Source organism: Nymphalis io, chromosome 4 (genome assembly GCF_905147045.1).
Source record: "Nymphalis io chromosome 4, ilAglIoxx1.1, whole genome shotgun sequence".
Lineage (NCBI taxonomy): Eukaryota > Metazoa > Arthropoda > Insecta > Lepidoptera > Nymphalidae > Nymphalis > Nymphalis io.
In genome coordinates this window covers 13,815,919-13,831,183 of record NC_065891.1, presented here as the reverse complement: position 1 = coordinate 13,831,183, position 15,265 = coordinate 13,815,919, and the positions used below count along the sequence as shown (strand labels likewise).

The 15,265-nt window shown below is 40.6% G+C and overlaps 2 protein-coding genes across 4 annotated transcripts; one reads left to right on the top strand and one right to left on the bottom strand.

Annotated features, from left to right (window-relative positions):
- Positions 1-7,891, bottom strand: LOC126781795 (coatomer subunit beta). 3 transcript variants are annotated; one of them, XM_050506833.1, is made up of 21 exons: positions 7,711-7,891; positions 6,928-7,022; positions 6,253-6,482; positions 5,404-5,573; positions 5,062-5,269; positions 4,829-4,966; positions 4,521-4,719; positions 4,296-4,441; positions 4,049-4,189; positions 3,739-3,891; positions 3,560-3,672; positions 3,164-3,351; positions 2,907-3,079; positions 2,694-2,835; positions 2,445-2,588; positions 2,031-2,192; positions 1,795-1,940; positions 1,592-1,681; positions 1,208-1,471; positions 727-763; positions 2-624 (listed from the first exon to the last, which is right to left on the bottom strand). In XM_050506833.1, the coding sequence occupies exons 2-21, from the start codon at positions 7,016-7,018 to the stop codon at positions 482-484; spliced, it is 3,078 nt and encodes a 1,025-aa protein (XP_050362790.1). In that variant the 5' UTR covers positions 7,019-7,022; positions 7,711-7,891; the 3' UTR covers positions 2-481. The 3 variants fall into 3 exon arrangements, with proteins under 3 accessions (XP_050362789.1, XP_050362790.1, XP_050362791.1); XM_050506832.1 differs by having other exon boundaries at positions 1-624; positions 3,560-3,891; XM_050506834.1 differs by lacking the exon at positions 727-763 and having other exon boundaries at positions 3-624; positions 1,319-1,471; positions 3,560-3,891.
- Positions 7,892-8,543: 652 nt separating this feature from the next.
- LOC126781796 (E3 ubiquitin-protein ligase TM129) lies at positions 8,544-15,139 on the top strand. Its single transcript, XM_050506835.1, has 5 exons — positions 8,544-9,124; positions 10,214-10,343; positions 10,577-10,831; positions 11,252-11,373; positions 12,251-15,139. Exons 1-5 carry the CDS (start codon positions 8,709-8,711, stop codon positions 12,402-12,404), a joined length of 1,077 nt encoding a protein of 358 aa, XP_050362792.1. The 5' UTR covers positions 8,544-8,708; the 3' UTR covers positions 12,405-15,139.
- The last annotated feature ends 126 nt before the right edge of the window (positions 15,140-15,265 follow it).

Genomic DNA, 15,265 nt, shown 5'->3' with positions numbered 1-15,265 from the left:
TATATATCTAAGAAATATATTTAACAAAATTTATGTTTTATAATCATCACAAAGGCAGCATTTTAACTTACAGAGCTGACGGAATGGCTTATAATACAAATTAATTTGTCATAAATATTTTTAATACCTAATATTTGAATGAAACATATATATTTCGACGCATAAAATAAGGTGTATATATATATATTTATTTGTATGTATGTTTATGTTCAACAATATGAAAATGAGGGTAGTTATGAAGAAGTTATATTCAATTTTTTTTTTAAATGGTCTCGTCTCGATAACTTCGACGACATTCGGTCAAAATCATCTGTATATATTAATAATAATATTTCTAGTCAATAATTAAGCTATAGTATCTTCCAATCCAACGAGTACTATAATTAAACACGACAACTAAACGAACCGCTTTACTGATGGCAGTTTGTTTGATAAAATGTTCTATCTCAGCCTGTTTACACTTTGCACTAGTCGAATTGGATTAAAATAGACTATACAATACTACGTAACCTACTAAGTGTCGCAACAGACTTAGCTGACTCAGGCGGCGACGGTAGGCTCGGTCAGCTTCGGCGGGGACTTCTGCATCATGTTGATCTTGTCGCCCAGGCTCAGAGCCATGCCCTGCAACAGCAGACAGATTACGTCAGGCACGTATACGTGTGCGTTGTGTTTCATTATGTACAGATCAACGTAACGGCGCGGATGCGCACGCATGTGTCGTACCTGCGTCTTGGCGCGGATGCGCACGCATGTGTCGTACCTGCGTCTTGGCTAGGATGCGCACGCATGTGTCGTACCTGCGTCTTGGCGCGGATGCGCACGCATGTGTCGTACCTGCGTCTTGGCTAGGATGCGCACGCATGTGTCGTACCTGCGTCTTGGCGCGGATGCGCACGCATGTGTCGTACCTGCGTCTTGGCGCGGATGCGCACGCATGTGTCGTACCTGCGTCTTGGCGCGGATGCGCACGCATGTGTCGTACCTGCGTCTTGGCGCGGATGCGCACGCATGTGTCGTACCTGCGTCTTGGCTAGGATGCGCACGCATGTGTCGTACCTGCGTCTTGGCGCGGATGCGCACGCATGTGTCGTACCTGCGTCTTGGCGCGGATGCGCACGCATGTGTCGTACCTGCGTCTTGGCGCGGATGCGCACGCATGTGTCGTACCTGCGTCTTGGCTAGGATGCGCACGCATGTGTCGTACCTGCGTCTTGGCGCGGATGCGCACGCATGTGTCGTACCTGCGTCTTGGCGCGGATGCGCACGCATGTGTCGTACCTGCGTCTTGGCGCGGATGCGCACGCATGTGTCGTACCTGCGTCTTGGCGCGGATGCGCACGTGTCCGACGACGGGCGCGCCGACGCGCTGCAGCGGGGTCTCGATGCTGAGGTTGGCGAGCGCGTCCTCGCCGAAGATGGACCGCGCGTACAGGTTGGCCGCCATGAAGCCGCATTGACCCGACAGCGCCTGCCGTGCCGACGATCGTTTTATTATAATAATTTATTCATTTTAATAGGGAGGTAGCCTTTGATTATATTTTATAAGTATATGCAAAGGAAAAAATTATTATTTACAAAAATGACTTGCCTTATCCGGCGTGAGACATTTCATGTTGGTAGAAGCGAGCAGATGTTGTAAGTACTCCCTCAGGTCGGTGATATTCGTATTAACGGACACCTGAAAAACAGTCGCACGTAAACAAAGTGTTACATTAAAACTAATACAAATAAGTTTAGGGACGTGTTCCCCTGAATGAAAACAAAAACCAAATGCGTTGGTCAGTACCGCACCTTGTTCTCCCACTCAAACTCGGCCCACATGTGGCGGAAGTCGGCGTCGCTGCAGACGGCGGGCTGGATGTAGTCCACGATGTCGATGTGGATGTCGTTGAGCACCACCACGCCGCGGTCCGTGCCGGCGCCCGACACCTCGTACACTGCGGGCGCGCAAATTGATTATTATGACGACTACGCCTCGTTATCAGCTAACATTAACCTTGTGTACAGTGCGGCGCGTGGCCACTCACCGATGTTCCCGAAGATGATCCCGTTCTCGGTGGAGGCGACCTTGACGTGCGCGCGGATGGAGGCGAAGTCCCGCGGCGCCAGCACCACGCCCGCCGGCCGCTCCACCAGTCGCAGCTCGCCCAGCGTGGCCAGCTCCACCGTGCAGTTCTGCAGCGTGTCGTCTGCAAGCATTCAAACACTGACATAAGCTCGAGTTAGTGTTCGCTACTGGGCATATGTCGAGTAAAACAAATTTTATAAAACTAATCAAAAAAATTACGTGGAAAGCACCTACATAGTTTCATTCACCATTTTATCCCCCAATACTACTTCCCCCAGTACTTAGGCGATTCAACGTAAACAATTTAACAAGTTGGCATTCGAACGTTTTCTAGAGTAAAAGTAGATAGTAATTATTTGGACTAGGATCGCACCGGTCTGGTTGACGACGAGCACGTCGAGCACGATATCGTACTGGTTGACGGCGACGATGGCCTCCGCGTACACCGGGTCCGAAAAGCCCGTCAGCTGCGTCACCTTCGACAGCTTGCCGCGCTCGGAGCTCGTCGTGCTGCGACCTGCACGCGTCGAGCTCAAATCAAATAAGATCGTCGACTCGAACGACACTAAACCGTTCAATAATTATTTAACGCTACATCATAAACATAAGGAACGGCACGTACCCTGCAGCGCCTTGCTGAGCGACACCTCGAAGATGTCGTGGTGCTGCGCGGCGGCCGCGCCCGCCAGCGCCGCGAACGTGATGCCGCACTCCACCTCCGCGCGCCGCGACACGCGCTCCGCCGCGCGCGCCGAGCGCTCCGCCTGCACACGCGCTCGTTAGCGCTCGTTAGCGGCCGCCGCACGGCCCGCCCGCCGACACTCGCGACACTCACCTCGCAGTCCGGCAGCAGCGCGGGCGCGGCGCGCTCGGGCAGCGCCAGCAGCGCGTGCAGCGCGCGGCGCGACGCGTGCAGCAGCGCCTCGCGCGCCACGCGGGGCCGCGCCGCCGCCGCGCGCACGCACGTGGCGCCGTGCTGCGCGTCGTCCGCCGTCAGCCCGGCCGCGCCTGCACACCGCCACCGGTTACGTCGGGGACCGTGCCGCGGCACGTCAGTGTTACTTCTGAACGCCGGGGGCGCCGAGTGCCGACCTTTGTTCGTCTTGTGGTACGCGAGCAGCGAGGCGGCGAGGTGCAGCGCGCGGTTCGCGAGGGCGGGCTCCTGCACGCGCAGCGCTAACTTGGCGAGAGCGGAGCACGCGCAGGCTGCAGTGAAGCTCTCCCCCTCTCGCAGAGCGCTGCTCAGCCCGCCGGTCTTGCTATCCGTCGCAGTCGGTGCCCTGACATTACACATTATTAAAAAGCTGTAGATAATTTAAGTAGTATATATTGCATCACTAACCACTAATATATGATATAAAAAAAATCTTTTACAGTGTCAATATTCACGAGCAACATTGACCATTCACTAGGGACGTTACATTTGATCGATTGTCTTCCCGATCCAAAGATCCCATATATTACACGAATTTAATGTGATTCACTTACTTAGGCAAATTGAAAGCGGACTGCGTAGCGTACGCGCCGTCGCTGGTGACCAGCTGCCGCGCCGGCGGCTCCTTCTCTTTCACGCTCGCGCCGTCCTGCGCGGCTTCCTCCTCCTGCGAATGATCCGTGAGCAGTAAGCTCGCGCCGCGGCCGCGCCGGGGCGACTGCGCGGTACTCACGGCGCGCGGCGCGGCGAGGGGCGGCAGCGCGGCGCCCAGCACGTCGAGCGCGGCGCGCGCGCTGTCGGCGCTCTCCGCGAACTCGGCCACCAGCCACAGCGCGGGCCGGGCGATCTTGCCCACGCGGATGCCGCTCACCACCTCCAGAAGTTTCTGAACGATAGATGACGTCGAGTCACGCTTTATGCTTTCCTCGTCATTTCCCAGTTTAAATCGTGAAACGACTGCGATATTTATGCGTTTTTTGAGATGAACTCTGACGATACGCAAAGCTAGCTTGGCAATTTGAAATTAATTTCGCCTCGCTCACCGAGTAGATGCGCGGGCGCAGGTCGGGGAACGCGTGCAGCGCGTGTCGCAGGAACAGCAGCACGTCCGCCGCCGCCGCCTCGCTGCCGTCGCCCAGCATCTCCAGCAGCGCCGGGGCCACCGTGCCTGCCACCTCCGGAAACTGAAACGGTAAATCGATAATTAATTACAGCGGAGCGGCTAATATGTTTTCCACTGAGACGGAAAAAAATATTATACATTATTTAACAATAAAACAAATAGAGCACCTTGAGGGCAGCGCGGTGCATGGCGCGCACGAGCAGCTGGCGATACTTGTCTGCGTCGTCGTGATCGGCGAGCTGCGCACGCGCCGCCTCCTTGCGCAGCGCCCCCACCAGCTCCTCCGCGTGTCTCGAACCCACGAGCTCCAGAGCTGTACACGAGCACGAGATGATTAGTAGGGCGGAGGGAGCGGAGGGAGCGGACGGCGGCGGCGGACAGCGAGGCATCACCGAGGTGCAGCGTGTGGCGGCGCACGTCGAGGTCGGAGGCGGCCAGCACGCGCAGCACGTCCATGGCGAGGTCGGGCAGCGCGCGCGCGCCCGCGTCCCCGCTGGCGGCGCGCAGCGCGCTCAGCCGCCCCACAACGATCAGCTTCACGTTATTGTCGCTCTCCTTCACGATCAGGTCGATGTAACATGCGGCGGCCGCCTGAAAACAATTCAGATCGACATGAGCCCAGTGGATAAGAACGGGTAGGCTTGTCCATTAATAAATTACTCCATATGTTGAAAAATACTCAAATAAGCATGTGGCTAACCTTGATAGCGGCTGGAGCGCAAGAGAGGGTGATGAGCGTCCCCGCCGCTTCGTATCGCACGGCGGCGCTGGGCGCATTCAGCAGTCCGTACACGGTACGAATGAACCGCGAGCGTTCAGATGGATTCGCATGACACACCTGGAAGGTCCCAGCTGATTTTATAAAACATCACGCTTAATAAATATCAAATCTCATTTTCTTTGCCCCATAGATGATGGCTGAGCATCGTGCACCTTGTAGATGAGTTCCACGATGACAAGCTGCAGGATGTCCCCAAAGGCGTGCACGTGGTCGAGTCTGTCGGCGAGGTAGGCGAGCGCTCGCTCCTGCTCCGCGTGCAGCAACATGAGGAAGGCGTTGCGCTTGCACGACATGTCCTGCTCGCCCTCCAGAAACGTGCCCACCAGCTCCGGCGCGTCCGGGATCAGGAACTCGAAGTTGCTGTACATGTCAACAACTATTAGTGTCGAGTACTTACCGACATTTGAATAACTACACCACAAATTAATAGTTAACATACATTATTTTTTATGCAAATGTACGAATTCACTAGAAAACAAATGAGCAATGTTTACCGATAAATAGTAAATATGGCGAGAACCGCATTTCTCCTGACATATGAATGTCTGTGATCTAGACAAGCTCGAATGGCTGGCATTAGAGGCTCCAATAGTTCTGGCTCCTTCAGCTTGCACAGGAAACGGAGTGTTGAGCCCCGGATAAACTCATTAGGGTGTTGCAGGTCCTTCATAAGAAATTAAATGTTTATAATATTAAATCATTATTAATTTAAACAACATTATCAAAAAAAATCTTTTGAACTGTGTAGTTTATTTAACTTAATAAAGTTAGTTTGAATGAGTAAAATCTAGCAGCTAAATTTTAAACAAGATCGACCCAATGAATTGAAACTTTGCACACACTGTTTGTAACCGGTGGACGGTGGGTTTCTGTGATGGTCTACTGTTCCTGTTTTATTTAATACATGTATTAAATAAAACTTGTTTTAATGATCTACAAGTGATATTGTTATATATTTAACAAGGTGCACAAATATTTTCAGTTTTTTATCATATTTAAATATTTTCATTTTTTATTATATTTTTAATACATGCAACTTGCAACTGCAATTTGATGCTGATTGATTGATTTTGTTCATTTTTATTTTTATTTTTATATTTTATAAAAATGTCTGTACATAAAATTAAATTAAAATACGTTCTACTTTTAAAATCGTCATGTTTAAGTATTAAATTGAGTAAAAATAAAACTTGATGCTAAATATTTTCTCATGAATCAATATCATTCAATATCATTCAATTTGAAAAAAAAAATGATATATTTGTTGCAGTTGTTCTACTCGTAAATTCGAATACATATATATATACATTCTGCTCAACATTAATTTGCATAAAATAGTTTACCTTTCTATAAGCATCACAAACAAGGATCATCTCTTGCAATAATTTGCCATCAGGAGAAGTCTTTGGTACAATCTCCCAGAAGATAAGTAATAACTTCTTAATAGTATGATCCTGTAGCGGCAGCACAAATCTGATGATTATCATCAACAGACCAGGAATCTTCTCACCAGACAATATGATGCTAATAGTCTTCTTTAGGGCTTCAATCTTTTTCTTTATGTCACCCTTTTCTGTTAATAGGTTTTAAAGTTTATAATAAAGGCTTATCAACTTTTATTCAATTTTATCCATTATATTATATGTATGTGAAATCTTACAACTAAAAATTTAGACTATTAGTTTCCACTTTGGTTAATTATTAATGTCCCACTGCTGGGCTAAGGCCTGCACTCCTATTGAGAAGGTGTTGAGCTCATTCAACCTCACTTAAATGCACAATTTTTGTAATAAAAGACTTTTATCTGCCACATGTGAATAATAAACACAAATTGAACACACAACAATTCAGTGGTTTGGTTTAAAACGAGATAATTCTATATCAAGTAGAACTGGTCCTCTATTTGACATATTATATGACATTAGTTGATTCAGTCTCAACAGAGGAACTAATCAAAGAAACAAGATCATATATGTTTGACTTGTAATTATTATTATAAAAGAACAATAGGAACTTACCTAGGTCTAGCTTCAGTTGCATTTCATTGTGTGGTTCCGAGTCTGTCGGAAAGTTTATAAGGGTATAGCAAGGCTGCTCTACTCCCGCCATATTACTAAAATATAAACACACTTTTAATATCAATTGCAAATAAATACATTTAAAATACCCACAACTTTACTTGATTATAAGTAAATAAATGTATTGTAATATATTTATATTAATATAAATAATAAATCTTCAATAATTTTCAATTGAAAGCAAGCTTTAATTTTTATTACTATACTTTTTAACTAAAAATAAAATATAATTACTACACTTATCATTTATGTGAAATATGATGTGGTAACTCCTTTTCAAATTTTAATAATAATTTATTTTTTCTTTTCTCTTAATATGAAAAGGTATATGGTAAAGGTAATGAATAGTTATGATGCCAAAAGCTATATTTTCTGAATCCCTTATTTACAATGGTATATTGACAAAAGTAAATAATATATATAGTATCTGTTTAATGGTGCATTTTTATCAATAATTATCCCAAAAGAGTAGATAACGTTTTAGAATAAACTACTTTAATTTTATTGTTTTCATTTAAAAATATATTATACGAATAATTCAATTTTTTTTTCTAAAGATTCATTTTTAGTATTTACTTTCGTGCTTGTCTATTCGGCGACAAACAAATAGTTTGTAAATATGTGTATACAGTTATTAACTAATTTTACTGTACGTTTATTAATTACTATAACAAAAATTTAACATCTTATTTCATCGGCGTCGGAGTTTAATTTAACTTTTACCTCTAAAATACACGTCACTTATGTTTAATTGTATGTTTAAAAGAGCAGTTTCTTGATGGAATATAGTAAATAGTATTATTAAGAGATATAAAGATATAATATGATGAAATTTAACCAATATTATTATTTAATACGTGTCCACATTTCCACATCAAAATTGACATGTCACAAGTGTCAACCGTTGTTGAAGTTTCGTTTCAATTTCGGTATGTTACGAATAATGTTAATCGCTTGTCGGTAAATCGTTAAGTGTTTTAAGGCATCGATCAAATTGCTTAATTTATACTTTTAATTTATTCATCCTTTTCTTCTAGACCGTCGATGTATTTTAAAAAAGATTTTGTTATTACGTCAAAAATTATAGTTCATTAATAATTTTGAGACCAATGTTAACTTAATTTTATTAAGCTAAATCTAATCTATTGTGTCCTGACTTTATAAAATTCACAAGATTTGTAATTATTCAAAATATATTAATAAAATACATAACTCATTATTTACATTTTATTAAACAGTAAGTCGTCGTTTTTATTTATTCTTATAACTAAACTTCGCAGTTTTTTTTTCTAGACATTCGTTTATACGTTGACTAATTTTGAATACCATTTTAGTAATCAATTTGTTATGGTTCGCTTCGTAATTATTATTTTGTTTAAGATGCACGTTTTTTTCTAATTATGATATCATAACAAGTAATAAGTTATATTAAAAAAATGTTTAATTTTATGATATATTATTGTTGAGATATATAATTATATAGCCTGTTCGTCGAGAAACATTTAAAATATTACATACTCGTCGGTTGTTGGTTGGCTTATGTGACTTCATACGTCAAAATGAGTTTACCTTTTAAGTGTCATTTTTAGTTGTGTGCAACCTGTTTAATTGCAAAATGTGCATCCTTTCCGTAAACATAAATAGTGACATCGATCAATACATTTGCATGGCTCAGTAACTCGCCTTTACTTTAGCACGGGAAATTAATTGTGATTTTCATAATGGATATCTTAATTACCCTTTTTTATATCCTTTTTTCGATTTGTGTTATACATCCTCCCACTGAGTTTGTTTCCGCCGGCTTTACTATAACTCACCTCTTTGACAATTGGCTTGGCTCCGAAAATACGAATTTTGTTAGATATCATATGAGGAGAACAACTATAACTATTTTAATACATTCGTCGCTGCCAGCTGGGTACATCGCTACACTCTGGTGCGGGGGTGTGCGGGGAGAATGGATGCAATCAGCTGCTGCTGCTGTATTGATCATTCCATTGCTCGTAGGGCTCAAGGTGGTTGGGTGGTGGCAATTTGACAGGAGTAAGCACCCCGTTGTAAAAGCCTTATTGCCTTATGTGCAACCAGGAAACGATTGGAGAGCTGTGGCTTCCAACTTGAATGTGGAGTATGCTAGGTATGGCAGATCACTGGCTTTGTACTAAAAAATTAGCTGACTATTGTATTTGAATAATTTATATAGCTGAGATGGCCTAGTGGTTAGAACATGTGAATCTTTACTGATGATCGTGAGTTCAAACATGGGCAAGCACCACTGAATTTTCATATGCTTAATTTGTGGTTATAATTCATTTCATGCTTACGGTAAAGGAAAACATTGTGAGGAAACCTGCATGTGTCTAATTTCATTGAAATTATGCCACATGTGTATTCACCAACCCACATTGGAGCAGCGTGGTCTCCTCAAAAAGGGAGACTAGGCCTTAGCCCAGCAGTGAGACATTAACAGGCTGTTACTGTAATTTACTTAGGAAGATTTCATTCATATTATTATTTATTTGTAATGATTATTAGGAGCTGGTACCCTATTCAACTGTTACCGTAAATAATATTACATTATATAAATTCAAACAAATAACAAGTAACAGGGTAAAATGTTCCATTGCTGGGCTGCACCTCCACTCCTATTTGAATTCAATAGAAATATATTACAGTTGTACCGTTATTATGATTCTGCCTCTATTGACCAACATATGCAGTAATTGTAGTGAGAAGTTTGGTTTTCATGTAAAATTCTATAAAACTTTAAGTTTCGGTATAATAACAAAAAAATAAAAAAGCTATTTTATTTTTTTCTGGTCTTTTTAGATAATATGGGGGAAGGGGGTCACAAGGAGTGATAAGAAGCAGGGCAATTAAAACTTGTAATATTTGAATAAAGTTTCTATTTACTTACACTTGCCAGTAAATTTTTTTCTGTTTTAAATTGTGTTGGATATTTATCTGACGGTTTAAGAGATTTCCATTGTATACCTACCATATTCTGTCATTCTCATAATCAGTAAATTGAGTACTTGTAAATAATGGAAAATGCAATTCAGTTACTTAAACTGGTACAATGCTTACATTATGGGTTGGATACTTCAGATTACTTACCAACAATCAACGAAATTTTCTAGTATTGTTAAAAAAATTCTCTAATATAATAATTAAATATTTTTGTATAACTTTATTTAATATTGATGAATTAATATGACTGTTTCAGTGTGGATAAAGTATTGATTACACTGAGTGCAACCAGCAAACTTGTCGTTACTTACACATTTCTTGTTAAAGTAACACAATATGGAATAAACTTGGTGAAACAGAGAGACTGTTCGTTGGTAGCTACTGCGGTTAGTATGTTAACTATTTATTTTAATTTTTTATATTTCATATAAAGAAATATAGAACAGCTAATAATAAGTCACTTGATGGTAAGGTTTAAAATAATCTTACCTTCTAACCATAGACTCTTTTACTGCATCACCAAAGATCCAGCCCAGACCACTACAATGATTAAGTAGATGTTTCATGCAGATAATCATTATGTCACAGTAATTAATATAAATTATTCTTTTTCTTACAGACCGACAGTCACAACTTGTCGACATCTGGTGAGGATGAAGTACAATATGTAAATATAGAAGTCATCCCATCAAGGGAAGACATCAAAAAATTCACATTTAGGATATCAACAACGTCTCTGAGAGATTTACAGCCGAGATTAGATAGAGGAATCAGTGTTCCAGAGCACATATCATTGCTGCCGACACTGATCGAAAGATTTATAGATGTCTTCAAACAGCATGTCGAGCAGAATCCTGTTTATCTAATCGATCAGGTAAATCATAATAATTTATGAATGTTCTACTATTTACATAAAAAGCTGTGATGGTCCAGTGGTAAGAACGTGTGAATCTTCCAAAAGTCTGCTATGTTAAGATGACGATCTTGATTTGTCTATTGTGTTTTTATTAAGCTGGTTCACTTATTGAATAAAACTCATGTGTTTCGTACAACGGTTTATTGCAGACAAAAAAAATCAAAAAATACATCGTCACTACGATACGGTGACCCGCGTAAAACCCAATCTACCCACAACTTTTTATATTAACGGGCGTCAACACTTATCTTTCATCCTGGAATAAAAACTAGAGAGAAAATCTATTCATATATAACGATTTGTCATTTAATATGTTAAAATTCTGTTCTTCTATTGACCGAACTTTAAATATTTGAAAATAGAATTGGTTGTTATTAGGAGGTTGATTTATGCATCGGTTGCATGCAAAACCCTGCTGATGTGAAGTTAGATCGCCGCTGTGTCCCGCCGCCACTGGATGCCCAGGACGGTCACGCACCGTGTCAACAGTGCAATTGCAGGTATTTTACATGTTTCGGACATCATTATCATAATAATATGGCTGTCTTCGTGTCTGGTGATAAACCTTGGGAAAACTTTTGTTGATGCATTTAGTCTATAGAATATTTTTAGAAATGCGTGTTTTCGCAACATTTAGGCATTAGTATATATCCCCAACTTTACTATATATATATTAATTTAAAAAAAATATTTTTGTTATATATATAAATATATATGACATGAAGCCGAGATGGACTAGTGGTTAGAATGCGTGAATCTTAACCGACGATCGTGGATTCAAACCCGGACAAGCACCATTGAATTTTTATGTGCTTAAGTAAGTAAGTAACAGCCTGTTAATGTCCCACTGCTGGGCTAAGGCCTCCTCTCCCTTTTGAGGAGAAGGTTTGGAGCTTATTCCACCACGCTGCTCCAATGCGGGTTGGTAGAATACACATGTGGCATAATTTCAATGAAATTAGACACATGCAGGTTTCCTCACGATGTTTTCCTTCACCGTCAAGCACGAGATGAATTATAAACACAAATTAAGCACATGAAAATTCAGTGGTGCTTGCCCGGGTTTGAACCCACGATCATCGGTTAAGATTCACGCGTTCTAACCACTAGGCCATCTCGGCTTTTTTATGTGCTTAATTTGTGTTTATTATTCATCTCGTGCTTGACGGTGAAGAAAAAACATCGTGAGGAAACCTGCATGTCTCTAATTTCATTGAAATTATGCCACATGTGTATTCTACCAACCCGCATTGGAGCAGCGTGGTGGAATAAGCTCCAAACCTTTCTTCAAAAGGGAAAGGAGGCCTTAGCCCAGCAGGGGGACGTTAACAGGCTGTTACTGTGGATATATAACGACACTCGTGTGGCGCGCCGCAGAGTGCTGTGGTGCTGCTCGTGCATGGCGCGCTGGTGGGCGGCGCGCGCGCGCGGCCCGGCGGCGGCGTGGCTGACGGCGCGCGGCTCGTGCCCCGTGTGCCGCGCGACCTTCTGCCTGCGCGACGTGCGCCCCGCGCGCCGCGCGCCGTCCTGACCCTTCCACGCGCGCACCGTTTTTATTGGAATAATCAGCGCTCAGTACACATTTCTTTTTTAGTACTCGTCTGTATTGCGCGTTGTTTTCTAACAAATTATTTTTTCTAGCTTCGTAGGCTTCCGTTATCGCTCTGAACTAATGTCGATTGACACTTACTCGTCGTTATTTTAGGTTTATCTAAGTTTGCAATACATAGTAAATATATTTTTACCATTTATTATCAAATTGGTGTACAGTTGTAATTGTTCTGTGTTTTAAAGTTGTTTATATAATAGTGGAGTAGGTTGAGACTCGTGAAGGTGGTGAATGAATTTTCGTATGCAAGGAATGTTCGAACGTACAAACCGTGAGACTTAACGAGATAGGTACCTCGTGGTAATGACGTATTAGACGCAACGGTAACAAATATGCTGTCAGCGCACTTTACGATATCTGAAACAACGCTTTGAGGCTGTATATCGCTCATAAGTTTTCTAATGCTAAACTGAACACCTCAATGTTTTCCTTTCACAGATTATTTTTTAATAGTTTAGTTAGTTTGTAGTGAGACCGAGTTGTATAAAATATATTGGCGAGCGCGGTGTGCAGTTAAGTCGTAAACTTAATCGAATCTTGCCCTACCGACTTAAACTAACTCCGTCAAAATGTGTTATCAATAACGACATCCAGTAGGGCTATTCTGTACGAACAAACTCGAAACACACCGCAGAAAACGGTCGTAAAGTATCAGAAAGTGATACGCGATATTGGCCATAATATTTATTACAATTCAAGAATACAAGCATCAAAATAGTATATCATCATAAGTCGGTTGTCAATATTTGACAGGTGAGTAATGGAGTAAGTTCTCCAGGTTTTTCCAGTTCTGAAATCAACCATCCTATTTTCTAATGTAGAATAAAAAATAGTGTTTGATTATATTTTCGATAAATTATATTAATATGTAATGGCAAATATTGTAAGTTTGTAAATGGCATAGGTATTGTGTTAACGACGATAATTAAAAATTTGATTTTATAAATAGTTGTAGATAATAATATTTTTTAAAATGTAAATGTGATGAAAATAAAAAATATATAATGTATAGCTTATGAAATGTTCGTAGTATTTTAGTATTCTTTTTATCTGTCTATTTATATAAAAGATATGTAATATATAGTTAGGAAATTCCTTGATGAAGGCGCGCTAATTTAAAACCGCCATTTTGTTTGTAGATAAAAAGGTACAGTAATTAATTTATTATTGGTGCGTAGTTCACACATTCAACAAATCACGAGAGTTTGTTGAATGTGTTCAGTTGTGTTATTTAGATTTTTAAGAGTAATTGAGTGAGAAATTTACTTCAATTTGTATGATTTCGTGTTCTACTTTAAAACACCCAATTCAAGGTTTTCATAAACTGCTTAAAATGTCGATGATAAATATATTTTATTTTCTTTAGAGAAATGCTGGCTTGGCAGTTATAAATATTAAATAAAAATAATTTATTTCACTTATAATACAACACTAATATGTTAAATGATTAATTAGATAGATTTAATCTTTGTTAATATTATAATCAATCACTAGTAATTATTGACAGTCAACAATTAAATGATAATATGACTGCTGTAAAAGAGGTTTTAAGCCCAGCTCAGGAGACAAGTGTTCACTGCTCACTGATGGCGATAAACCCTTCGGTTATTGCCGTCCCCACTCCTAACACAAGCTTAATTGGAGGGGTAAATAGGAATTTTGTGAATAAGTAATTCCTTAAAAAACGGGCATTGCGAATATTCTTTGTAAAAAAATTAATTGTTGCTCATAGTTGTTTAATATTAAATCGGCTAAAAATGTTTGTATTTTGTTGACGTAAATATATATTTTAATTCACAAAAATGTCGATATAATAAAACTAGTAATAAAAATTATATTCTGTTATCATAGTTTCCGGCATATAGTTCCTTTGCTCTACATTGGCTCGCTTATCTCAACTACGTCGAACAAAAGTGACCTTTAGTTTTCGTATTTCCTAAACCTTCGACTATACCAGCGACAGCGACATAATTTAAAGATAATTTGTGTAATGTCATCCTAACTCTTTAAAAAATTATTGAAAAAATATGGTCAGCCTTATTCGTTATATATATATAGTGACAATATGAGATGTATATTGCGTAATGATCGTTAAAACAGGCGTCGGCACAGTTGCGTTAGTCATATACTTATTTGTGGTTACTACATAAGGCTGTTCACCACTGGTGCGGTGCCGTTCGATATGTATACACAGTATTGCGATCCAATGTCAGTGCGATTGAAGTACATGACTTGACTATGTAAACAATATTTTAATTAAATAAAAATACATAATATTTGAATAAATGTGTGACTTGTATATATATAACCTACACTGTATAGTGAAAAAAAGTCGAGATGGCCTAGTGGTTAGAACGCGTGAATCTTAACCGATGATCGTGGGTTCAAACCCGGGCAAGCACCACTGTATTTTCATGTGCTTAATTTGTGTTTATAATTCATCTCGTGCTTGACGGTGAAGGAAAACATCGTGAGGAACCTGTATGTGTCTAATTTCATTGAAATTCTGTCACATGTGTATTCTACCAACCCGCAATGGAGCAGCGTGGTAGAATAAGCTCCAAACCTTCTCCTCAAAAGGGAGAGGAGGCCTTAGCCCAGCAGTGGGACATTAACAGGCTGTTAACTGCAGTGTAACTTTTTATAATTTATTCAAATAAAGGAAATGAAAGGGATATTTTTTTATTTCTTGTTTGTCCGTCATTAAACAGATTTATTAAAAAAAAACACAAAAATATTTTGAAATTAATTTCACAATATATTATTATTTTATCCTAACCCCA